The following is a 27,500-nucleotide window of genomic DNA, read 5'->3' on the forward strand; positions in this document are numbered from 1 at the left end:
TGGTAAGGCAGAAGGCTGATGCACTTTTCAGTCTGGAATCTTTAAAGGTTCTTGCAAACTTGGGCGACATAGGCTCTAATACATCACCATTCATGTCAATTATGTTATTGCAACTTTTATGCTTCTGAGAAGATTTGTAATTATAGCTGTCACCCCCATTAGCAAATCTTAAACTTTTGAACTCCATCTGAGGGGGTGAGTCTGGAGAAGCAAATTCTACAGCTAAGACAGGCATGTCCACTCCTTCGCTGTCCTTTAGTTTGGCCAAGTTATCATGCGAAGCTGATCTTTCTGGCGGGAGTGACATGAAGTCTTCTTTGAACGTTTTAGTGACGTCATGAGATCTTGTTCTCTTGTGTGATACCTTTCTCAAGAAAGGACTTGAGCTTCCACTTGTATTTGAAGGAGAAGAAGTAGTGTGGGTGAGTTTCTGTTTTACGACTTCATCTTTTGAAACTGCTGTCAACAGCTTTTGATCAAATGGTTCTGTTTTCTCTTCGGTAATGGTCTTTTCTGCTGCTTCACTTATAACTGTCACAGGTGTTTGTCCATTACTACCAGTTGCCATATAGAGTTTTGTCCAAAATGGAACAGAAACGGACCTATCCAACATTTTTTTGCCTGGACTCCTTGGCAGTTTGTCTGAACTTCTTTTTATCGCTTGATCACTCTCTCCCTCTGATCTGTTATGTTCCTGTATTTTTGGGTCACTGTTTGTTCTTCTTGCTTCTATATCTCTATTTAGGATGTGGAATGTTTTATTCAAATAGCTACTTTTGGGGATAGCACCAGTATGACTACTTCCATCTAAACTCAGTCCAGGGCCTAGATGTCTACCTTGCACTTCAGGGGATTTTCTATTTTCATTCTGATTTCTTGGCAACATCCTCCTTGTCGTTCCTGGGCTAAAACTGTCATCTTGACTGTGAAATCTTTGCTCATCACTCTTTTTTACAGCACCAGTTCTCCTAATCCTTGACTGGTTTCCAAATGATTTCCCATCAATTCCCTTTTTATCCCCATCACTTCTCCTTTCCTTCAAGTGCTTCTTATCTTTCGGTAAATTTTTTTCCGACTCCATTTTCTTGTTACTCAGTTCAGGATGAAATGAAAAACTAGAAAAAAGTTTTGCTTTCTTCTGACTGACAGTTTCCTTTTGAACTTCAGCAGTACCCTTTCTTGTACTGACTGGGGAACTACAACTAGCAGGTGATGTTGATGGTCCTTCACTTGCATATCCGGGAAAATGCATTTTTTGAGGAACAGACTCAAACTCGGGGAGCTGAGGGTTTGCATTAGACTGGTTTCCAAAGAAATTTGGCTTGTAAGATGAGCTACGGGTTGGAACTTGCGGCTGTTTAGGCTTAGAACTAGCACTTGGTGGTTGAGGTGCATACGAAGAACTCCTAGCAGGAAGCTGTGGTTTTGGTGGAAGAATTCTTCGGGAAGAGCCCTGAGGTTTTGCTGGTAAAGACCTACGCTCGGGAACTTTCAGCTTATCAGAACTACCCTTTTCTGTTCGTTCTCTTTCCTTATACTCAGTGTCACCTGCAAAAGCTTGGTTTGAACTTGCAGTTTCTTGATGTCTTCCTGGGCTATCTGAATTACTCTCCTCTGGTGTATTTTTAACAGTTTCACAGGGCATATCAGACTTCTTTGAACTGTCACTAACTAGTACTTCTGACCTGGAATTGCCTTTTTTATTCATATTGTAGTCCTTTTCATGTACTTTGGAATTACTCGGTGAATTACTTGATGAGTTTGAGAAAAGTTGAGGCCATAAGTTGCAAAAAGTATTGCTAACACTACGAAGTCTTCCATAATCAGAGCTTTGATTTAATGGCAAATCTTCCTCAATTCTCCCACTAGCATGATTTTGTATGTTAAGAGATTCACTTGAAGAATGGGAATCTCTTTCACTACTTCCTAATCCATAATTCACAGACCCAATTTGAGGCTTTTTTGATCTTGGAGGAGGTACTGGTTTCACAGGCTTCAAGAGCTGAGATTTTACTTCTGAAACAATCACATTCTTGTGCAAATCCTTACACTTAGACTTAACAGTCTCATTGTCATCATCATCAAAATGTTCAAAAGTGGGTGTTAAGCTGTGAGATCGTTGACCAAGGTGAGAAACATTTAAACAGCAATCTTCAGAATCTAAGGATTCATTATCTGTTTCTCTTGATCCAATATCAAGGGCTGGTGTTAAACTCTGTGATCGTATGCCTAGATACTTTGGCTCAGTTCTTTCTTGAGCACATTCCATAATTTTTTCCAAGTTATCTTTGTATCTTAAATCTGGATCTGGCAATACCTTCTCAGAAGAGTTTTTGCTACAAACTTTACCATATTTTCTTTTTATGTTAACTGATTTTGACAACCGAGAGAGAAGAGAGAGTCCACTGCTACTTTCTTTAATCCTGGTCCACTCTTCACCTACCTTAAAAGGTAAGAGACTGTTGTCGGTGCTCTCTCTACGAGCTAAACTGGGAGAAGATTTTTCTGATACTGCATCAAAGGAGGTAAGACCCTTTTCACATACTTCTCTATGGCCACTGTCAATCTCCAGATTGGGAGCTGATCCACCAACATTAATTCCAACTGACTGATCTAATGTCAATTTCAAGTTTTTATCACTTCCCCAGAATACATCATCTGATCCAGGAGAACACATCTCAAAGGTATCACTGTCAAATCTATCCCCACTAGAAGCTTCACTGTAACTAGGGCTCCTGTTCTGAACTGCCCGGGGAATTTCTTCTAGGCTGCCATTTAGGAACATGTTCTCATTGTTGTTTTGCTCACTACTTGTTTTACCAATCATGGTTTCTTCCCGGCCAATCTCTTGCCTAGGCCTTGAACGAACCCTAATGGCATTAATCCTATGAAAATTTCTTCCCCTGTTATCGCGGGTACGCACCCGTCTATTGAATGACCTCACGAACCTGGGACTCCCTTTGCTGATCCCTGATGAATCTGATTCACCATCATCACTAGCGGAGAAGTCACTGCGACTCTCAAGATCGTCAGGATATGCTGAGTCTTGCCTATCTGGATTGTAAGCTTTATTCACACCCAAAAACTGCGTTCCTACTGTACCCTGCGGTGGCAAAGAGCTAAAGGCCTTATGTATGTCACTGCTGACAGCGTCCCCCATGCCACTGGAGAGTGATGAGTACTGATCGGAGGAGCAAGTTTCATATGCATCACTGCTGTTTCCATAACCTCTGGAAACTGTAGAAGATTGACTGCTAATGGAATTTAATCCTTTTTCATCATCATCCTTAACGGACAAAGTATCGGTGTGTAAGTCGGAAGACTTCATTTCGAATCTCCTTACTCCTTGAGCAACGTGACCATTAGATATTGCCTGGTTCCCTTTTAAAAGCTCGATTGGTCTCTCTGGGAGTAAACCAACTTCACTTCTGCATTCTTTTGGGGTGCTGACGACCGTGGAGGAGTAGCAACTCGATTGGTTCAAAGTTGAATGTAATTTCTTACAGTTTTTTGCCATCTTCTAAAGGCTGTGATCCCCAGGTCATCCCTTGGGTAGAAGAAATCTTCTTCCAAGTCGGGACTTCGATAAATCATTACGCCACAGAACAAGGTGTCACGATCAACAGTATACAGTATTCAAACCAAACTGATTGCATCAGCTCTTCAATGCCCAATCTTTTATAGCCTTCAATCATTCGGTATTAGTCCAGAAATAAACAAATGAATTCATGCAAACTGTACAATCCACCATATAAGAAAGTTTGACCGGATGGTAATCTTTCCATTTCCAATTTGCTACACACTTTACAAAATCAACGTTACGATCGACTAGGTACACTTTAAACTTTAAAACACAAAATCAGTAATGTCCACAAGCTACAAACACCAGAGGGTAACTACAGTCGTTCTAAAAAAATCTGTTCCACAAGGTTTTAACACACTGACATAACTTAGTTAACATAAGGAACATATAAAGGACTCTGAAAAAAGATTAAGTCACATTAAAACGCTGTTTGTCCATTTCACAAAATTATGGAATATTCTTGATTTAAAGCATAAATTCTGATGAAAAAAAGTTTTAGTACCCATGTGAATGTGTTGCTGTTCAAAGTGTTGGTGATATGTAGGCCTTGAAAAGAATGGCTTTGTTGGTGCACTGCCCTGAACATAGATTAAATAAACTCCGTTACAATACTAACTATTTTCATTGGGACTTGACCAGTGGAATGACCAAAACAATAAATGCAAGACTGTCTAAAATCCAGTTTTAATAGGAGGCATATCCATACATTTTTTTCTAGTGGAAAACGCGCTTTGAACGTAATATTTGTATTGAAAATTCCAATCACTGTCTGGATTTACAGGTTACGTTTTGGGATGAAAATAGTATTACAAAATCTATTAAATTTCTACCTGTGAATTAAGTGAATGCGACGACTTTTAAACAAAAATCCCCGTTCGATGTCTTTTTCAATATTACATTCTCTCAGTTAGCTCACAGGCGAAAGATAAATAATCTACAGCACACAGTCGAAAGATAAATAACCACAGACTCCAATGAAGACAAAACGAACTTGTATTTTATGAGGGATCATCATAAATAAACCGAGAAGCATATTCTACAGAGCGTTTAAAGGAGCGCGGTCCGCCAAACTTCGCCTGTTCTCAAAGGTACGCGACTGCATCGTAAATTATGTATACTAAAGCTGTGTATATACATACATACATATATGTATATAATATATATATATATAATATATATATATATATATATAATATATATATATATATATATATATATATATATATATATATATATATATATATACATATATATACATATATATATATATATATATATATATATATATATATATATATATATATATATATATATATATATATATATATATATACATACATATACATATATATATATATATATATATATATATATATATATGCATGAACTCATCATATTAACAAACATAAACATACGTAAATAAGAAGGAAATGTCCTTTAATCACGTATTTCCCTAGAGAAATACGCGCTTTATCTACTTCATTAAAGCTTCGTTCCACAAATCCGCCACAAACACTAGTTTGGTTTATTTTTTCCAGGACAATAATTCACACACACACACACACACACACACACACACACACACTCTCTCTCTCTCTCTCTCTCTCTCTCTCTCTCTCTCTCTCTTCTTCACATTTATTCCTTGTGGCAAAAATTCATCTCATCAGTTCTGACGTCACTTTTCTTTCCGCTCGCTATCTTTAGCCTTATCTTTTGATTTAGACGTCTGTCGATCAGTCGCTTCACCACACTGACATTTAACTCGCTCTTTAAAACAATATTCGCCCTTTATAACAACACTCGTGCTTCATGACATTCAATTCACACTTGATATACAGTCGTACTTCCGCGACATTCAAGTCACAACATTCACACCTCTTACCATGAGCTGATAACTTCACACATTCAAGCCATCAAGCTTAGCAGTGATCTCTCTCAAAATTACACCACAGCAGTTCCTTTAACATCATATCCAGTCACATATAAGGTATAAATTGTAACAGCTTGCCACTAAACAACCCATTTGATTTATCGTAGAAACAGGTCTACCTTTAACGTTTTTTATTCTTTTCATTTTAAAAAAAGGTTTAAAAATCATACAAAACTTGTAATTAAGTCCGATTAATCATGTTATTTGCTCAGTTCATATATGAAGCTGTCTTAAATTATAGAACACTTACTGTAGCTTTTCAACTATGCCTTCGTTAATATTACTGAGTCACAAATCATTTCAAGCTCCTTTCTTAAACGATTGAATTTCTTATCTTTTTTGTTTTTCCTTTACGCCAAAAGCAAGACATATTTCTTTTCCTTCTCTTTTCTCTTTACACCAGAGGCTGGACAGCAAAGGTGATGAAAATGTTATGTCAATACGAAAGACAAACAGCAGTGCAAACATATACTGCAAAAGTGTATTCATATGCATTTTGTAGATATCGCGAGACAGAACTGGAATGCTCATGCCATTTTTTGTATAAATTTAGCATTATTTCAAAGGAGGTAGCTGTCTACAATATGAATTCATGTAACCCAGTAGGGCAGAAAGGTGAGTGTAAGGAGGAAGGAAAGGGGAAGGGAGGGGGAGGGGAGGGTAAGGGACGGTTCTTGCCAACAGTGTGCCGCACATGCTTTCGGCCCGAGCTTTTTACTTTTACTTTTTCTGTTCCATTTGGTCCTTTTCCACCATGCTGTCCATTCTCTTTTCTAACCGACTCCAATTTTTGCCCCATCATTAAAAAAAAAAAAAAAAAAAAAACGATCAGGTGAGCCTTATGATGGCCTAGAAACGCAGACTCGGAGATCTAATTATCAAGCAAATTAATATTAATGAGAAACGCACAGCAATAAGATTGTAAATTCAAAGTAAGTCCGAATAAATTACATCAGTTTAGCTCGGCATTTGTACCATAAAAAACATACAGTGCGTTCTGGGTGGGGACGAGATAGCTACCAATTAAAGTTGCCTTTACGGGTGGCTACTGTTGTTTCCAGTCAAGATCAACTGGACTTTACTTCCCCTCCCCCTCCAAACTCCCCACGAACACCCCACCCCACAAAAAAAAAAAAAAATGGAAAAACGGTTATAAGACATTTTATAGGGAGGGCGACTGGATGGGCTTTTCAATGACGTGAAATTTCAATGGCTTTAAAAAATCAACGCTGAAATGCAATTCAAACAACTTAAATCAACTCGATCGCTCCAGAGGGGAAAGAGCCCACCGAAACGAGAGCAAGAACGAGAGATGAATTGTCATCATTCATATTTGATGAAGCTCAAGTGTACTACAACAAGACGGATCGATTGTAAATCCAGACATGTTTATTTAACAACTCTAGTCTGTTGCTGCAACACTAGATGGGATTGCCAACACTTAGGCTTTAACGGGACGCCAGAGAGAGAGAGAGAGAGAGAGAGAGAGAGAGAGAGAGAGAGAGAGAGAGAGAGAGAGAGAATTTGGTTCAATCTCCGTAAAAATTCTATTTGTCTTTCCTTCTCACTAGTTTTCCAAGTCCTTTTATGAAGTGTTTGGTCATGACAAACGAGTAATTTTCAAGCAATGGTCTTCAAAAGCAGTGGACGACATTCAGTCACTGGCCACAACGAGGGACCTCCCTCCCTCTCCTTTGTTTATCCCTGAATGTGCGAAGTCGAAGTTTTCCTTTGGACAACTTTAACTCTGCCTCCGCCAACCTCCTCATACACCTTTACCCAAAACTTCCCACGGCCTCCAAGCTCCAAAACGGTTCTCGTAAGGCTTCTTGCCCTTGGTGAATTTGAAAGAGAGCCGTCGCAACACCAACCCCCTCCCCCGCCTCTCTCTCTCTCTCTCTCTCTCTCTCTCTCTCTCTCTCTCTCTCTCTCTCTCTCTCTCTCTCTAAGACGGGTCAGGAAATAATGTTAAGTTAGAAAAATGAAATGATTGCCACTTTCACAGAAAAAATAAGCGATTTGCGAATAAATTAGTCTTAATGGTTTTCATTAAGGATCAAAAACCAAATCAATTTGTGTATGTTTAGATGATTAAACGACTCTGTTTCAAGCTTTAAAAGGCATTCGCATGTTACTTGAAAAAACTGATTAGTAATTTTCATGCTTCAGGTTTATCAAAACTGCACCGTTCCAAATCCAGTCCTTTCTCTGAAATCCAAATCGGGCTCAGTCAACGTAAGACCGATTTATAAATTTTAATTAGGGATTTAATAAAGGCTAGCATTTACCGAAAATAAAGTTGTAATTGCGAGCGGGCATGCACGTAAAATGTCTGTGTATGTACGCAGAATTTTAGTAGACATAAATATATTTACAAATGTATAATCACCAAAATTACTTTGATAACTGTGTACAAAAACATCTGTCACCGTGGGCGTATATGCGTACAATCAGAGTAAATGTTTTTATGCATTATGTAAAAAAACACATCACAGTTTCCCTTGATGAACCGTATAAAAGACGACAATGTTATGAAATGTATTTGAGAATCATAAATTAACGAAAGTATCAGTATATGTGCATTGTTATCACAGTTACTATTAATCTACTGTATACATACAAAACAGTGACAGCCATCAATGTGTCTATGTGTACAAATGGAGTAAACGTAACAATATCCTCTGTACATTAAGTTATCAGAGCAATGCTTGATACACAAAGTAAACAAAGCGGCAACGTCGCCGCCTCAACCACAGGAAATTTTTCAGTGCCCTGGACACGAGCACCCTTTAAAAAATCATTCACATCAACGCGCATTAAAAAAAAAAAAAACCAGAGTTCATCCACTCGGCGAGCACAAAGACAACAATATGGTGATAACGAGTCACAATTCGCAAGCGACACAAGCTACTATCTCCCTCACACTCCACTTCCCGGGAAGTGAAGTGAAGTTTCCTCCGATTGTTGTCATCCTTCTTTTCGCAAACGAATTTAAAACGACCAACGGCGCAGTGAAATTCACTGGCGCGAACAGCATCAGTTCCTGTGAAGTGTCTATTTACACGTCTAACAATCATAACGACTTCTAAAACTATTATATATTGAGGATCCTCCACATGCACCTACAAGACTAAGACTGAGGGGAAATAGGTGGTTCTCTCCGTGTGTGTGTCTTCCTCACACTCTCTCTCTCACTCTCACTCTCCCCTGTTTAGTCTCTCTCCCTTTTCCCCTCCCTCGGGTTCCCCTTCTTTAATATAAAAGTGAAAAACGAGTCCCACAAAAGGCGTAACGCCATTTTCTTTTCTCGGCCATTCTTTTTTTCATTCAGCATAGGTTCGGATGCTTTTGTCATCTCGTTCCTGAGAGACTTGCAAGGGAGGGCAAAATTAAGACGAGTTTCCACAAATAATGCAACTCCCATCGATTGCATTGGTGGGCCCTTCTCGCTAAAGTTGCACAACGCCATCATTATCATCATCATCATCATCGTCGTCGTCGTCAGAAGCAGCAGAGCAGCAGTAGCAGCACGGAGGCCTTGGTCGTGGTCATTTTCGTCTTGTTAAATATGTTTGTTTAATACACTTGCAAATCATACTCGATATTATCAGGCTTAATTTAAAGCGTCTAAAGCATCCTCAGCTTTATTTTTTTTTTAATGTTAAATAACTTTACTAGAGTTGAAACAGCTCTCCTCACGTTCATTAAATAGTGTTAATTATTTCAGACAAGGAAATTCCATCATATAAACAAGTGCAAAATTCCTAATTTACACTAAAATGGTTCACTTAACATACCAAATTTTCATATATAATATTATATGATAAATACCTACAGTTTACACCGATTAAGCCTCTGTTAACAGATGCAAGTTCATCTACGAATACAGATTAAGACACTTGATCTCAGTTTTATTTCTTGTCTAACCCAACAAGTAGGTTAGATAAGTAATTTTCCAAACTTATGACATACCTAAGGAATATCCAAACAACCACTTCAATAGCTCGCATCCCAACCAACTCACTGCAATGATTAGAACTCAATAAAAGGAATAAAAGAGACAACAGTCTCTCCATATTCGATCAAGAACCTCCGGGCCAGACGCTGCCGAACGACCAAAGTTCATTTGCTTCCAAGGTATCGAAAATCTGTCATCAGCAAACATCGAAAACTTTGCGCGGCTTATTTCTTCCCTCTTTTTTCCATTTTCGTTTCCCATTTTTACAAATATAATACGTAAATCTCAGAGTTTTAATAATCTGTTTCGTTGCAGGACTCATTTGAAGGGACGGTCATTTAGAAAACGGAAACATGACTGAGCAACTCGTTCCCTTCCCGAGGGGTCACTGGAAACCGAGAGCGCATTACTTCTTAATTTACGTCTTACGCCAACGTAATTATTAATCTTAAACTATGCACACATCCTTAACACATATTGATCCTGTACAATACGAAATACACCAATTTTGCAGTTCCAGTGTACGAACAGATACTGAAATAACTATCAAAGACCGCCCAAAATTGTAAATGCAAGTAAGTTTAATTACATTTATACATCCATAATCTTCCAAATCCTGCATATAATCGATAAATAATTTCGAAGGGGAAAATAAAATAAAATCCCAAGACAATACTGGAACACAGACAAAAAAAATTGAAGCGAGACTTTGTATGACTTTCGAGAGTCTAACGGTAAAGTTAGAGTTTTTTTTTTTTTTAAATATTTCCTTTCCCTTTTCTTCCTAAGAGATACAAAAACACACTGAAAACTTAGTTTTACTTTTCCACTTAGGGGAAAAATCAAACGATGCATTTCTGAGACGCACAAAATCTTTTGCGACTTTTTCTTAAAGGGAAACGAACAAACAATGACATGAAAGATCGTCAAACCGATACTCCTTTTATTCTTTAAGAGAAAATAAAGTGATTTTGAGAGAGAGAGAGAGAGAGAGAGAGAGAGAGAGAGAGAGAGAGAGAGAGAGAGAGAGAGAGAGAGAGAAGAAACAAAATAAAATAAGCTCGCCAAAACTTCAACCGTTATTACGAAAGTTAACTTCCAACATGGAAGGTTTTCGATAAGTTCCAGAGAGAGAGAGAGAGAGAGTCTGGCAATTCCCAAAGGATTCGCAAAGGAAATTAGGATCCAGTGTGTCCCCAAACCTTTAATAGAAGAAAGAGGTCTTCCGTTGATCCACTAATTTCTCTCAATGGTAAACTATAAATGTTCATCGGGAAAAGGACGAATGGGGAAGGAATGATAATTCAGTCAAAGTTAAAGAGAAATTCCCAGTTTTATCTGTGTCTGTTTGTCTGACTGACCGAATGATTAACTCACTCCCTCTGTCATTCTCTCACTCAACACAACGGCGTTCATCTAGTGGTGAAATAAGAACTCGCTTTTCAATATGTCTAACAATGCAACTGATGCAAACCCTACGCAGAATTCTAGCAATAAACTTTCACCTGTCAACTTTCACCTGTCAATTAGAGGGACGCAGTCAAATACTAATCCCTTCCAATAAACATGCTCATCCCAAATGGTACCTCGAATTGAAAAAAAAAATTCTTAAATCAAAAATAAATTCAAAACGACGGCAAATGATCTGCAGATATTCCAAAATTGGGACAATTAAAACTTGTGCAATGAATCAGAACTTCAATTTGAAAAGCCAAAGTAATGACAATTCTATAATTATCTAATAACTTGTGTTTTTAAACAGAAGATTTTCTATCATTAACGTTCTCTCTCTCTCTCTCTCTCTCTCTCTCTCTCTCTCTCTCTCTCTCTCTCTCTCTCCTGAAAACTACTTCATGGAAGATGTACAAAATGATTAGAAAAAGGATGCCAAAAAAGATTTTATACAGAATATCCCACAACAGCTCCGCTACGCGTTCCAAAAGGGATTCCAAACTAGTTCCGAGCAAGAATTTGACTGAGGAGGTCAATATAGGATTCTGGGGTCGATATAGGATTCCGAGGTCGATATAGGATTCTGAGGTCGATACAGGATGCGGAGGTCGAAATAGGATTCTCAACAGGATGTTTGGGGAGAATTCCCGTAATGTCGTTTAGAAAGGATTCGCATAAAACGAATGAAGTCAGAATACCAAAAGGGCGCAGAAAATAGATTTCCTCCAGGATATCATCATTAAAAAAATCCCCAAACTTCAGTGCAAAAAAAAAAAAGCAGAATTATAGAGGTATGAGACCAATTACATTTAGAATGAACAATAACTTAATTGCAACACGCACATGAATGTCGATATAACTAAAAGCAGATTTGCAGTTATCGAGAGAGAGAGAGAGAGAGAGAGAGAGAGAGAGAGAGAGAGAGAGAGAGAGAGAGAGCCCATTCAATTCAATTACGTAAATGGTCTTTTTAATGGTCCTCATTTTTCAATGTTTTCTGTAACTGTCTTTAAATAAACGTATTTATTTTCTCGATTGTTTCCAACACTACCTTTCTTGTGCATTTTTATTAGATTTCCAAGTTCACTCATTTTCGTAATTATTTTGAATCGGACTCTCTCTCTCTCTTCTCTCTCTCTCTCTCCCTTAAATGCCCAGATTACTAGACCCCTCCGGGCTAATTACTTATCTCATAAAAGCCTTAAAATAAATTTTCCCTTCTCGGTGTCTCCCCTCTCCTCGTTCGCTCTCAAGTGTTCATTCATGCAATTTCAACTCACGTTCCCGAGGATTAGCTAAAACGAGACATTAAGGAACGAAAAATGAAAACAAAAATAGAGAGTTCATTTATGATCACTGCTTGACACTGTTAAATCCAGTGGGCTTCTTTAGGCCACCGCTGACTACACTTAAAGAGTCATTAAAAAGTAAGATCGTCTACGCAAAGTAATTGAGATAATTCCAGCGGGGCTTACTGAACACTTTATTACAGCAATGAGGATAATGAAGATGTTCGTCTGTACATAATGACTGCCTCTGTAAATCCAGAAGACGTTCTGAAAGTAGCTGGCATAAACAATGACTTTAATTAGAGTGAAGTCCATCTAGGCATACTGGCTGCCAAAATAAACGCAGCCGACCTGTCGAACAATGTTCCACAGAGCAATGAATGTAACCTCAGGTACTTAGGGCTGATCAAGCGCCTATTAAAGTAAGAGAGGGGAAGCGACAGGTACTTTCAACCGAATAAATGTCTAATAAAAAAGAAGGGGAGGAAAGGGTCGTGGCAATTAGGAAAGCCTCGTTTACTGTAAATAGGACTTAATCAAAGAGGAAAATGGTGGGTAACTCTTTCCTTCAACAGTCTGCATTGAAAGGCATGTTTACTTTTTTTTCGACGGTTTGAATAAATTCCGTACTCTCTACCTTGATTGTACTCGTATTCAGTGATTCTCTCTCTCTCTCTCTCTCTCTCTCTCTCTCTCTCTCTCTCTCTCTCTCACAGCAAACTAACTTGCATCTCTAAAGCGTCCAGTGAAAGTCTACACACTCATTATTACTAGTTTAATCAAACTAAGCAGGCTCTCAACAAAGAAACCAAACGAAATGTAAATAAGAAATGTTTTCTCTCTCTCTCTCTCTCTCTCTCACACACACACTATATATATATACATATATATATATAAATAAATAAATTATATATATATATATATATATATATATATATATATATATATATATATATATATATATATATATATATATAATATATCTCACTTCCAAGGTATGAGAAATTTACCAAAACTCATACTTTATTAGTCCAGCATGTTACTTTTTGAAAATCAGAAACTGAGCTTAAAAAAAAAAACAAACACAACAGGAGTCACTGAAGCAAGCAAGAGAAACGGCAGAAATCCCGCCTTAAGCCTCCGGCCATGAGTTCGCGATCCGAAGGAGTTTGGGGGCGACAACGTAGACTGAGGAAATGAAACAATGTGTGACAACTGGGATCTGGAATAAGACAACGATAATACTCTCTCTCTCTCTCTCTCTCTCTTTGTTCCTCCCATTCCTTGCCTGAATTGCATTTCATTTTTTGCTTATTCTATTTTCACCACATCCGTCTTTTTTTCATTAGATTGCTTATGCAGTTTTTGTAAACTATCAAGAAGTGGTAATTTTAGTAATTACATAAAACAAAAATGTATTAATTTAGTTATTACATAAAATAAGAATGTGTTAGGTTATGAATTACAGTAATTAAAAACGTATTAACTTAGTAATAATATGTGTGTTGCCTTAGTAATTGCATAAAATAAAAATGTGTTGAAACTATCATTTAATATATATCTATTTAAATTTTTGGTCACTGCATTACCCAAAATGAACTTGTGAGTTTCGAAGAGCGTCATATACTGGATAAGAGCTGTCATTTTAGAGTCTATAATCCCACAGGAAATGACGGTCTCACGGTCAGTTTGAACCAGGGAGCATAAGCAGAGACTCAACAGGCCTTACTGCGCAGCGTAAGAAGTCAGGGGGAATTTATTAATTATTATTATTGTTGTTATTATCATTAGTTGCTAATGTTTGTGTGCGTTGTGTGGGCGAGGGGAAAAAATCGATGAATGCGGTGTTGGAAGCGTGGCACGCAATTACTGTTATTGCAAAACGGGAAATAGACTATTGGAAAATGTTAGCCTAAGAACCTCTTTCAGGAATCTCTCTCTCTCTCTCTCTCTCTCTCCCTCTCTCTCAGTCATCGACAGCGTACAGTAAATGAATACTTTTGCAAGGTGAGAATGGCTGTGAAACGAGAGAGAGAGAGAGAGAGAGAGAGAGAGAGAGAGAGAGAGAGAGAGAGAGAGAGAGAGAGAGAGAGGAAATATTAACAAATCTAAATTATACATATACATATAACAGCTGACGAAACCAAAGAAAACAGACGAAAGGCAAGTTGGGGAAAGTCTCGATGTACAAGAAGCCATAAATAAATGATATTCGGTAAATGATCAGCCACTGGAAATGTTTGCATAATGATTCCAACGCATTCATATAAATATAAAATCTAAATATTCATAAACGTAATGAGGTGAAGGCGTCCTGCTTCGAAGGTCAGCATTGGGGTTTTTATCGAGTCTATAGAAATCAAAATTACAGTCGTTATCTAGGGTAAAAAAAAAAATAGAATTGGAGTTTTTATCTATGTGATAGAAGCCAAAATTAGGTTTTTACCTCTTTGATAGAAATCAAAATTAGGTTTTAACCTCTGTGATAGAAATCAAAATTAGGTTTTTACCTCTGTGATCAAATCATATTTAGATTTTTATCTCTTATGATAAAGTCAAAATCAGGTTTTTTACTTCTATCAATCTGTCAATTTGATCTTTACTCTGTCAAAGCGTGCACCATGAAAATCGGGAGGACCTCGACGAGGTAATTCTCCCTTAACCGGGAAGAAACCATTCATGAGATATTCAGATTTATTTTTACTCTTCAATGAAGCGAAAAGCAAAGATTCTGGCAGGTTGATAAGCCTTGGCCTCCTTTGCTTAAAAAAAAAAACCAGTGCAGTGAAGGGAGGTTATCACATTATTCTTTATTATAACCTGTATTTTTACTTCCATTTTAATTATTGTGCCGGAAAGGGACAGCGCTATTCCTGGCTGTTACATGTAAAGGGATGGAATACTGACCCTGAGGAGAAAGCCTTGCCACAGGTGTGCCTAGGAAGAGCGAAGCACCTGTGCACAGGTAACCTTATCATACACCAGTCGCTAGGCGGTCTCTCTCTCTCTCTCTCTCTCTCTCTCTCTCATATCAACGTAACATTTTCCAAGTATCCTTGTTTAGCAACATATGTCAAAAATACCTAGTATTTCAGCAACACTTCACATTCGATCACAAACACGTACTTAAAAAGTCCCGTCCACCGTCAATCTACCTGTACATGAACTTTTCACACATACTCAACCATTACTCCGTGGACATAAGCACAGGAATGCGCATACAAGCGTAATTAATTTTACATCTGCCCATTCGTAAGTGACTCATGATTCACGTGTCCATGGCTCATATGTTCAAACTTCACTTCACAAAGAGAGACAAGGGTTAAACCTCACTGAGGATAAACGACATGGGGTCCGTTTCCTGAGACACGCAATGCAGTGCCTAGCAACCTCATCCCAGGCTAATACTTTTGGTGCTCTTCCTTAGCTTTTGGGGATAATAGTTCTTCCTTAGCTTTTGGGGACAATAGCTACAGCTATTCCTTAGCTTTTGGGGACAACAGGTGTTCCTTACCTTTTGAGGATAATAGCTATTCCTTAGCTTTTAGGGACAATAGCTATTCCTTAGCTTTTAGGGACAATAGCTATTCCTTAGCTTTTAGGGACAATAGCTATTCCTTAGTTTTTAGGGACAATAGCTATTCCTTAGCTTTTGTGGGTAACAGCTATTAATAGCTATGCCTTAGCTTCTGGGGGAACAGATATTTTTCTTAGCTTATGGGGATAATATCTATTCTTTAGCTTCCCATGATAATAGCTATTCATTGGCTTTTGGGGGTAATATCTATTCCTTAGGTTTTGGGGACAGTAGCGCTTCCTTAGCTTCTGGGGATAATAACTTTTCCTTAGACTTTGGGAATATCTATTCCTTAGCTTTTGGTAATAATAGTTATTCCTTGGCTTTTGGGGATAATAGCTATTCCTTAGCTTTTGTGGATAATAGCTATTCCTTGGTTTTTGGGGATAATAGTTATTCCTTTGCTTTTGGGGATAATAGCTATTCCTTAGCTTCTGGGGATAAGAGCTATTCCTTAGCTTCTGGGGATAACAGCTATTCCTTAGCTTTTGGGGATAATAGCTATTCCTTAGCTTTTGGGGATAACAGCTCTTCCTTAACTTCTGGGGATATCAGCTATTCCTTAGTTTCTGGGGATATCAGCTGCTCCTTAGCTTTTGGGGATAATAGCTATTCCTTAGCTTTTGAGGGGCAATACATATTCCTTAGCTTTTGGGGGTAATACGTATTCCTTAACTTTTGGTGGTAATAGCTATTCCTTAACTTTTGGGGGCAATATGTATGCCTTAGCTTTTGAGGGTAACAGCTATTCATTGGCTTTTGGGGGTAACAGCTATGCCTCAGCTTCTGGGGATAACAGCTATTCCTTGGCTTTTGGGGATAATAGCTATTCCTTAGCTTCTGGGGATAACAGCTATATCTTAGTGTTCGGGGATAATAGGTATTCTTAGCTTTAGGGATAATAGGTATTCTTAGCTTCTGGGGTAATATGCCTTCCTTAGCTTTTGGGGGTAATAGCTATTCCTTAGCTTCTGGTGACTAGTTATTCCTTAGCTTTTGGGGATAATAGCTATTTCTTAGCTTTTGGGGATAATAGCTCTTCCTTAACTTCTGGGGATATCAGCTATTCCTTAGTTTTTGGGTGTAATAACTATTCTTAGCTTTTGAGGGGTAATACAGATTCCTTAGCTTTTGGGGATAATAGCTATTCCTCAGCTTTTGAGGGGTAATACATATTCCTTAGCTTTTGGGGTAATACATATTCATTAGCTTTTGGGGTAATACATATTCCTTAGCTTTTGGGGTAATACGTATTCCTTAGCTTTTGGGGGTAATATCTATTTCTTAGCTTTTGGGGGCAAATCGCATTCCTTAGCTTTTGAGGGTAATAGCTATTCCTTAGCTTTTGGGGGTAATAGCTATGCCTTAGCCTCTGGGGATAACAGCTATTCCTTGGCTTTTGGGGATAATAGCTATTCCTTAGCTTCTGGGGATAACAGCTATATCTTAGTGTTCGGGGATAATAGGTATTCTAAGCTTTTGGGATAACAGGTATTCTTAGCTTCTGGGGTAATATGCCTTCCTTAGCTTTTGGGGGGTAATAGCTATTCCTTAGCTTCTGGGGACTAGCTATTCTTTAGCTACTGGGGATAATAGCTATTCCTTAGCTTCTGGATATAAAAGGTATCCCTTAGCTGAAGACCTTTCACAATGGATGACAAACCTCAAAGCCTATGACGCAATACGTACCACGTATTCATGGACATCGCAAAAAGGTTTCCTATTCAATTCTAAACATCCTTTTAGATATTGTACGTTTCTTCAAAAATCATGACTTATTTCTGACACTCAACAGCTGAAGAATATCTTTTGTGTAAATCCTCAGTCCTTGTTTACCTACTGACATGATATTTATATCATTTCCCATATTAAATCAGTAGCGATTCACTGACAATTCCATTATAATTCTTAGGTCTGTGACACACTTTCCATCGTGATAAGGTTTTTTGTCCTTATTTTACGTTTACGAATTAAGGAATGTGACATTTAAAAGTGGATTATTTAGCTACGACGCCTACAGGTAAATATGGAATACTAACAACTCCCCCTAAAAGCTACCTAGAGGGTGTGGGGGGGGGGTCTGACCTTCAGCCTGAGCAACCCCCTTCCCCTTTAACCCACCGGACCCCAACCTAGAGTGGAGCACGTAAAACGAAATCAAACGAAAACTATCACGTGATTCTGAATACGTTAACCACGTGACTACCAGCACTCGATATTCTGTGTATATTTAATTTTCCAAGGATATTAACTTGCCAGGGACACTAACGCTGCATCCGACGTTGAATATTTTGCAAACTGCATACACAGAGTGCCAGTATATTCAACGCTTTATTCACTCACAAAACAAATCGGTACTTCCAGTCAACAATTTCAAAACATCCACCAGTTAACTCAGTGTCGACATATTAGTAGATGATGAATGAACAAATAACGAAAATGGATGAAATTAAACAATATAATATAAGCAAAACTAAACTCAAGCCTATCAAGCATTCTGGCTTTCCGATCAAAATCCAGTTGGTCAAGTTATTTCCCCAAAAAATTTAAATTCATTCATTTACTATTCATAAATGCACAAATATCTACTGAGTCATTTAAAATTCAAATTTCACGTTTCGCCGCCATATAACATAGTCCTTCTGACTTTAAATTCCCAGAAGCCATAAGTTTTCCTGTACACTAAAAAAATGATTAAAATTTTTTATATAACAAATTATGAAAACCATGAAAATAAGCCAAAATCGTAAAATGAAACAACTTCGCCAAATATTTATTCTTGAGCGTGTATCCACAGCACGTATTCCAGAAGAGAACATGTTTTGTAGGCGTATTTACTGACAATTTTACATACATGTTAAACATCATTAAATATGCGCAGAATGTGGAGCAATGCCATGACGTCACAAGACCCAATAATGAAAATTCCGTTATCCGAAGCCTGGGAGTTATTGTCAAACGCATAAAGAGGCTCATGGCCTCGCTGAGTTAAAGGTGTATTTTCTACCTCCTCTTACACCTGATCAAGTTGGTTATCAAGATGACGCATCAAAGGACAAGTTACATGAACGAAAATCTGGCAAACTAACACATGCCTACTCAATGTGTGTGTGTGTGTGTATATATATATATATATATATATATATATATATATATATATATATATATATATATATATATATATATATATATATATATATATATATATATATATATATATATATATATATATATATATATATATTTCTATTCCTTACGATCATTAACAATATGCAGTTGAAATATTTGAGATTATGATATAAAAACTTCGTCTTAAGAATGTCAGTATAAAGTGTAAGAGAAGATTGAGGCAAATCACTGAAAAAATAATTTGATTTTTTTTTTTTTGCCTTATAGGCGGTAGTAAATGAAAAAATAGTATTCACTGAGAACCCTGACTACAATGAGTATTTCCCATTTGGAGGAACCATTTAATACTAGATAATGCGAAAATAAAATGATAGACAATAATGAAAATAATGAATACGACGGATATCCTAATATTCCCTCTTAAAACTGGGCAACCACACCTGGCGCCGACCGAGCTGGTTTTCTGGTTAATGTAAAAGGATCACACAAACTGGCAGAACTTCATCCATGTTTTTTCCACATGTAAACCTTGAATGAGCTTCATTAATGATGACATATCGAGGAAAGAGCAGAGGCAAATGAAAATGATGGTAGCCATAAAAACTTTCCTTACCAGAGCGACTGAATTTCTAATAAAGAAAATATTTTAAATTAACGTGAAAACAGCCTCGTTCAGTGAATGCAACATAAAACACACTTAACAAGTCCCAGATTCGATTCTAAACAGCTTAGCAAAATGGCGTATAAGGATTTTTATGGTTTAGAACAAGAGCGCTGAATATTTAAAAAAAAAAATTCTGCTAGCTGGTATTCTAAAACTTCATGGACAAGAATACAAATATTTATGTATTTTTTTTTATCATACGGTTTTTCCTTCAGAGACTCGAGGATCTAGCTTTCTGGTTAACCCTTGATCTCTCTCTCTCTCTCTCTCTCTCTCTCTCTCTCTCTCTCTCTCTCTCTCTCTCTCTCTCTCTCTTCATATATATATATATATATATATATATATATATATATATATATATATATATATATATATATATATATATATATATTTACCTCTATACATAAACACAGACACACAATATATATATATATATATATATATATATATATATATATATATATATATATATATATACAATATATAAATTATATATAGAATTATTAATTGGGTTTGGAACAAAACCAACAGCCAAGGCATACAGAACGAAATCCTACAACGGAAAAAAATGTATTATTTTGGGATGAAAAGACCATTTACTCCTATAGAAAAGAGGAGCGAATAAGTACTTTGATTCTAAAATAAAATAACAACACATAAATGCATAAACATCATGCACTGATATACGAAGTCTGTACACAACCAGAGAGAGAGAGAGAGAGAGAGAGAGAGAGAGAGAGAGAGAGAGAGAGAGAGAGAGAGAGATTATTTCTTGTACGTACAATTCCATTGCATCCCTCCATCCTACTGCCTTCTCAAGTATTTCACATGTACGCATACAAACACACACACAAAAATTTAGGAACGTACTCTATATCTGAAGTCACGATTAGGGTATGTTAGGTACCTAAAATCAACACTTGAGCAAAATACAATGTTTTAGTTTCATAATTTCCACCCAACAAAAGAAAATGCTACCCCAATTCTCTTTCTCGACTAAGAAAAAATGATAAAAGTCATAATGATGAGATCATATTACGCAAACTGGATTTCAGGAGAAATAAATTTATAAGGAAGGTGAGTTCCCCCAGCTTTTTTACTTTTTTGCTAAAGCACAAACCAAAAAAGATATGGAATGGTTACATGTATATGTTGTTACCTGCAGCTGTGTGTATTGCACTATTTTAAAGTTCTAAACTGTGGCATGTTAGTGAAATGGACAAACAGCAAAACTCAGCATTGCAATTTTGAAGTTCTCTGTACGAGATACAGAAATACTGATTTTCTACAAAAACCACACACTAAATGCTAACATTTTTATGGACGTGATAATAAAATGACATTCTCCTTCTTAGTGTGTTTAGATAACGAGCAATTCTTTCCCAAACAAACTGACACTTTTTCAGATTTTAACACTTTAAAATCGGAAGTTGGTTTCACACTTTTCACAACACAGCAATCCACACAATGGGCAACAACTGAGGCCACAATAGTCACAGTGTCCGTGATTCTAAGGACATCCTGGATGTCCCTCGATTTAAAAGGCCACATCACGGGTTCTCAGAGCACATAACATTACAGCGCAAGTACGTTACACGACATTACATTACATTATATAGCGATTTACGAAACTCTCATTGACACTGAAATCTCCAGCACGACGACGAAGAGTGTCATCTTGCACCTTTGGATACTAAAAAAAAGAAAAAACAATCCCGGCACACACGTATACATGAGCGCGCGCGAGCACACTGAGGTACCTCCCTTCCAGGAAACCTTAGTCACACAAACCGACTAAATAACAGCAAAAGAGAGACATGTACATGAGGAGCCGTGCAGGTGTGTGTGCAGGTGTTTTGCCACGGCCGCGACGAGCCAATCTCGCCTCTATGACATCGGCAAGTAGGTCGATCTTGCAAAGGGACTAAGCAACACATGCGCCTAAGAGCCAACGGTCCATTCACTATCGCGGGAATTCAATCTCAATTGGCTTTCCGTCAAGTTGATAGAGGGTAGAAACAACGGGGCTACTGGTTGCATATAGAAATTACCTTTGTCAAATGAAACAAAAAATCAATATATGTATGTTTGTCGGCCACATATATACACACATATATACATATACATACATACATACACACGCGCGCACACATATATACTGTATATATATATACACACACACACACACACACAATATGTACAGGGGCTTGCCCTTGAATTCAGCCATTAAAAGATCCATGTTTTAGTGCGTTTTTTTTTTTTTGTAATTCTGGAGCCGACCGATATAAAAGTATACAATCTATTTTTAAAAAAGTATTCCTACGCCCAGGAACATGTTGCTCGATACCCGTACCAAGCCCAGACACGAAGGCACAAAATATAAGAAAAATGGTTGGTCCGAAATCAAATGGAGCAGGTTTAAGGTTCAGGCACAGCGTTTGTACAAGTAACTGGATATTATGAGCTAGTCACTCCATTAGTCAGACTTATGATTATTTGCATATCCGTTCAAATGCGTCTCACAGGGAGTTGAAGTGTTTAGTGGGTTGCTGGACGACTTTAGCACGTGAACAGTTACTAAGGGAAAAGAATCTACACAATTACCCATGAGACTCGAATACGACATTATTACTTTGATGGGTCATAGCGACGAAAATATTCAGTGACCGGTATCTTGTATAATAATAATAATAATAATAATAATAATAATAATAATAATAATAATAATAATAATAATAATAATAATAATAATAATAAGAAACTCTTCCTCTAGACCTGGACATACAAACTATACGTACATCCAGACAAACGTAATTTATCAATCCTATTTTTCATTATTTTTTATTTTTAATATTCCTATTTTTATTTCTAATTTATATATATATATATATATATATATATATATATATATATATATATATATATATATATCATCTATATATAATCAGAATATAAAATAATTGGTTTATAGACCAAAGGTCAGACGTCTGACTGACTTATTGACTGGTTTATGTAACCTGGTGTCACATGCTTACGGTCATCGGCGCAGGAGATCAATGACTTATAAAAATTAGCTGTTTTTTGGACCAAATTAATACTAATAATAATCTTATCTTAAATATATTTAAAACTTTAGAGAGAGAAATATTGCAAGACTGCTTCCACTTTCTTTACCCATGAATTTTGGTAACAAAATTACCGTAAATTTTATTGATCCATGTATAAAATGATTTACAAAAGATACGAATTACTCCCAGGAGCGTTGGCGAAAATTTAGGGGAGCAAGAATTATATCACTGTACTGCATCAGTACAACAATTGAATTACATTAAACTCACGTGATAGCGAATTTATTTGAAATAAATTCAATTCATTTCTGAGTAACTTTAATTGACATTTCAGCCTTTTAGTTATCCGTACAATAATATTATTAATGTCATTCGCAACCTGTGGCCAAAATCATAAAAATAAAACGTGTCAGCTTTTAAGACAACGCAAAATACAACTTTCAAAATTATATTAAACACCCTCACATAAAAAGCAGGGAATTACATCCCCTCTCGACGAATAAAATAAAAACAAAAATAACGAGGATTAAAAAGATAAAAACTTAAAGAGGGGTGTCCTTAAACGAACAGAAACAATTACGAGGACTGATAAAAGTTAAAAGAAAGGCAAGAGAAACGAGGGACGACCTTTTTCCTAAAAAGACGATGTCAATATTTTCGCGGCAAAAAAAAAAAAAAAAAAAAAAAAAAAAAAAAAAGGAGCGCCGGAGTTTCTTCAGCGCAATCGAGTTTCCTATACAGCGTATAATCAAGGCCACCGAAAATAGATCTTTACTTCGGTGGTTTCGGCATAATACTGTATGAGCCGCGGCCCATGAATCTTTAACAACGGTCCGGTGATGGCATGTCTTATATCGTTGCCAGATGCACTATTATGGCTAACTTTAACCTTAAATAAAATAAAAACTACTGAGGCTAGAGGGCTGCCATTTGGTAAGTTTGATGATTGGAGGGTGGAAGATCAACAAACCATCTTGCAGCCCTCTAGCCTCAGTAGTTTTTAAGATCTGAGGGCGGACAGAAAAGTGCGGACAGAAAAATGCCGAGGGACAGACAAAGCCGGCACAATAGTTTTCTTTTACAGAAAACTAAAAAGCGTTGAACGTTAAACGCTCTGCGGCTGCAGAACAAATAAAAAAGGACCTAAGTGTATTAGTTTTTATTCCATGAAGTTCTCTCTTGTGGTTCAAAAGGACTATTCTTTTCCTTTCCACTCTGACGCCGTAATTATACATTCAAGAAAGCGAGAAATTCATGGGAAGTTGAGCGCCTGTGTGTGGGCGTGAAGCTTCCCTTTGTATATTAGTACGGTCTTTTTTCGAAGGTGTGTATTGAGGTATAAAAAAGAAGTGTTAATTCCAACCCAATTTACATAAATAATGATCACATTATATTAGTAAAAAATGTGGGAAGACATCTGCATAAAAGAAAACTGACTGACTATTACCTACTTATGAAAACAAGGCATGTAAAAAAAAAGAAGTGATACGAATTTAATTCCCATTCGTAATAATCATCATCACACTTCATACGTAAAAAACGTGGGAAGACATACGCATAAAACTAATTGACAAATACCTACTTAGGAAAATAATCGTAAGTGTACAATCGTATTCTTACACTCAAAGATAAATAAGTAAGCGATAAACACTTTGCTGACGAAATCCATCACTAAACAAACCGACGAACGCACATATTTCCTCTTATTACTGATTAGGAGAGTTGACGCACAACATTGACACACAGGACTCTGCGAGATCGATCTCGTAGTTGACGGCATCTTTAAGCGAGAGAGAGAGAGAGAGAGAGAGAGAGAGAGAGAGAGAGAGAGAGAGAGAGAGAGAGAGTCACACTCCTTCAAGATGTAAATGTTTCGGGGGAGAGGAATGAGGAGGAAAGAACCTGGAAGGAGCTGTCGGTTTCCTTTAACGGCTGGGTGGAAAAAGAAGGAAGGGAAGGAAAGGAATAGGAGGAAAAAGGAAGGAAACGGGAGGGGAAGTAGAGAAGTTAGATTTGTTTGGGTGTTTGTGGGGGAAGGAAGGTGGGGCGAGCAGGATGCGAAGGAAACTTTGCAGACAAAAATGTATTTCTCTCTTTCTCTCTCTTCAAGATCTCGGGAGCGATAAATGTTCATTCGTTACTGGTGCATATTAAATCAACCGAACTTTTATGAAAACCACCACGAAAACAATTCTCAGGAAGGAAGGAAGGAAGGAAGGAAGGAAGGAAGGAAGGAAGGAAGGAAGGAAGGAGGAGAGATAGGTACTATGAGACATTAAATCCTAATGTGAAGGATAAAAAAACAAAACTTCCATAACCTGATACCACCCGAAGGGAAGATTCCTCCTCCATGGCCTAAGAACTTCGAAAAATAACAGGGACATAACGCCACAGGACAAGAGAAGAGACACAAGGGACACATTACATCTCCTAAACACGCCAGATCGTAGCTCACTGCTCAAGACTTTAAGTAGTCAGAATACATTACAACTTCGTAAGTAACAGTGTCACTGCGTAAATTTGCTATACCATAGGAATGAACTTTTAATAAAAACCTACTCTTTTATATATGAACAGATGGATTAGAATACAGAATTTAGGCTAAAGGCAACGTGCTGGGACCTATGAGGTCATTCAGCGCTGAAAGGGAAATTAAGAGTAGAAAGGTTTGAAAGGTGTAACAGGAGGAAAACCTCGCAGTTGTACTGTGAATCAACTGTTAGGAGGAGGGTTAAAGTTAAGTATACCTTAGTTTAACCAGACCACTGAGCTGATTAACAGCTCTCCTAGGGCTGGCCCGAAGGATTAGACTTATTTTACGTGGCTAAGAACCAATTGGTCACCTAGCAATGGGACCTACAGCTTATTGTGGAATCCGAACCACATTATACCGAGAAATGAATTTCTCTCACCAGAAATAAATTCCTCTAATTCTTTGTTGGCCGGCCGGAGAGTCGAACGCGGGCCCAGCAGAGTCTAGTCGAGTACGATATCGACCCGTCCAATGAGGAACTAAGAGGGGGTTAAAAAGCAAGATGGAAGAAAGAGAATATGAACAGATGTACAGTAAAAAGAATGAAAACGGGTGGGAGCTAGGGGCCGAAGGGACGCTGCAAAAAACCTTAAGTAATGCCTACGGTGCACCGTATGAGGTGCACTGACGGCAGTATCCCCCTACGGAGATACTGTATACGAAAAGTTTCTATGGTGTAACACACTGTAGACAGACTCAGCTGTATTTTTCCCTTTCCTTTTCATCCGTTTTTTCGGTCCCCCCCCCTTTCAATTAACTAGGCTATCCAGCTTTTTCAACGTTATCCTGGTCCAACTTCCACCTCTCATTCGAGAACAAATCCATTAGGTTTTACTATAAAGGTAAGTCGATCACAAACACTTCGTCTTACGAAGGAGTCTGGTACGACTTGGATACCTGACCAAATATACTTACTGTATATATACCAAACAAAAATAATTAAACGCTACCTTAGTATTGTAAAAAGAAAACCAAAATGATAGCGGAAAATGTTCGTGATCTGTGACTGTCAGAACTCTCGTTTGCAGAATAAGTCTGTTTAATAGGCAAACAATTCATAGCAGAGTGATTGCACCTCTCTTTCACAATCAATAATTGTCATTTAAAACTTTGTTAATCACGCAACAACATTCAGTGAAGCAGAGTTCGTGGGCAATTTTCTACAGGTCAATCGCACCGTTCTCTCAGAACGTTAATATCTAACGAGAGAGAGAGAGAGAGAGCGCCAATCATATCACTTTATCACAATGATGATATCGAGAGAGAGAGAGAGAGAGAGAGAGAGAGAGAGAGAGAGAGAGAGAGAGAGAGAGAGAGAGAGAGAGAGGTACTCATATCACTTTGTCAAACTGATAAAATCTAGAGAGAGAGAGAGAGAGACAGAGAGAGAGCGAGAGGTACTCATATCACTTTGTCAAACTGATAAAATCTAGAGAGAGAGAGAGAGAGAGAGAGAGAGAGAGAGAGAGAGAGAGAGAGAGAGAGAATTTCAGAAGCATCTCTATTTTCGTCATGGAGTGGGAAAAAAACAAATGCACAACACTCTTGAGTTACCCAAAAAATAACCATTATTGAAGAAGTGAAAATCATCATCATCGCAAAACCATTGGCGAAGAAACTAAATTCTTTCATATATGAAAACATCCCAAATTACACATAATGGATATTGAAGCGAAAGCCATAATCAATCCAAATTGAGCTCTGTTTGTATATAAATAAAATATAACATAATTAACCTGACAATAGACTTAAAAGTATACACACTTGCGACACAGTTATTCAAAATAACTTGCAGAGCCAACCTTCACAGAACATAACGCTTATATATGAAAAATAAGAGGTGACATATATCCTATAAATAGAGCGCTGAACTGATTATAAAACAATAAAACTTTTCTAAATACAACAGCTAATAATAATAATGTCCTCGACAAATAAATGACAAGGGAGATTAATATATATACAAATAAATATAAATATATATATTATATATATATATATATAATATGTATATGTATATATTTTTATATATATATATATATATATATATATATATATATATATATATATATATATATATATATATATATATATATATATATATATATATATATATATATATATATATATATATATATATAATATATCCTGTTTATGCATTAAAGCCCCATACAGTTCCACTGAACGAGTTGACCTTCTTAGGAACTCTTCCATCTGGAAGATGGGGGAGACAGGGGTTCCCTGATGAATAACATCTACTGAGGCTGATCCTCCTCAATTTCCGTCCCACCACGACGTAAATTTTAGGTAATGGTCG

The 27,500-nt window shown here is 37.1% G+C and overlaps 2 protein-coding genes across 3 annotated transcripts in view; both read right to left on the bottom strand.

The window, feature by feature from the left end:
• The window catches only part of LOC136851574 (serine-rich adhesin for platelets-like), a 77,468-nt gene extending 55,029 nt beyond the window's left edge, over positions 1–22,439 (bottom strand). Inside the window, exons 1-2 of one of the 2 annotated variants that reach the window (XM_067125842.1) lie at positions 21,193–22,439; positions 1–3,980 (exon numbers count right to left, since the gene is read on the bottom strand). The exon at positions 1–3,980 is cut by the window's left edge and continues 239 nt beyond it. In XM_067125842.1, the coding sequence (XP_066981943.1) occupies positions 1–3,517 (3,517 nt within the window). In that variant the 5' untranslated portion in view covers positions 3,518–3,980; positions 21,193–22,439. The remainder of the gene's footprint in view (positions 3,981–21,192) is intronic. The other variant, XM_067125843.1, reaches the window with a different exon arrangement.
• Positions 8,963–27,500, bottom strand: part of LOC136851109 (probable serine/threonine-protein kinase dyrk2) — a 98,717-nt gene continuing 80,179 nt past the window's right edge. Inside the window, exon 9 of the mRNA XM_067125080.1 lies at positions 8,963–9,050. Within this exon, the coding sequence (XP_066981181.1) occupies positions 8,963–9,050 (88 nt within the window). The remainder of the gene's footprint in view (positions 9,051–27,500) is intronic.

The sequence above is a fragment of the Macrobrachium rosenbergii genome, chromosome 23 (assembly GCF_040412425.1).
Source record: "Macrobrachium rosenbergii isolate ZJJX-2024 chromosome 23, ASM4041242v1, whole genome shotgun sequence".
Classification (NCBI taxonomy): Eukaryota; Metazoa; Arthropoda; class Malacostraca; order Decapoda; family Palaemonidae; genus Macrobrachium; species Macrobrachium rosenbergii.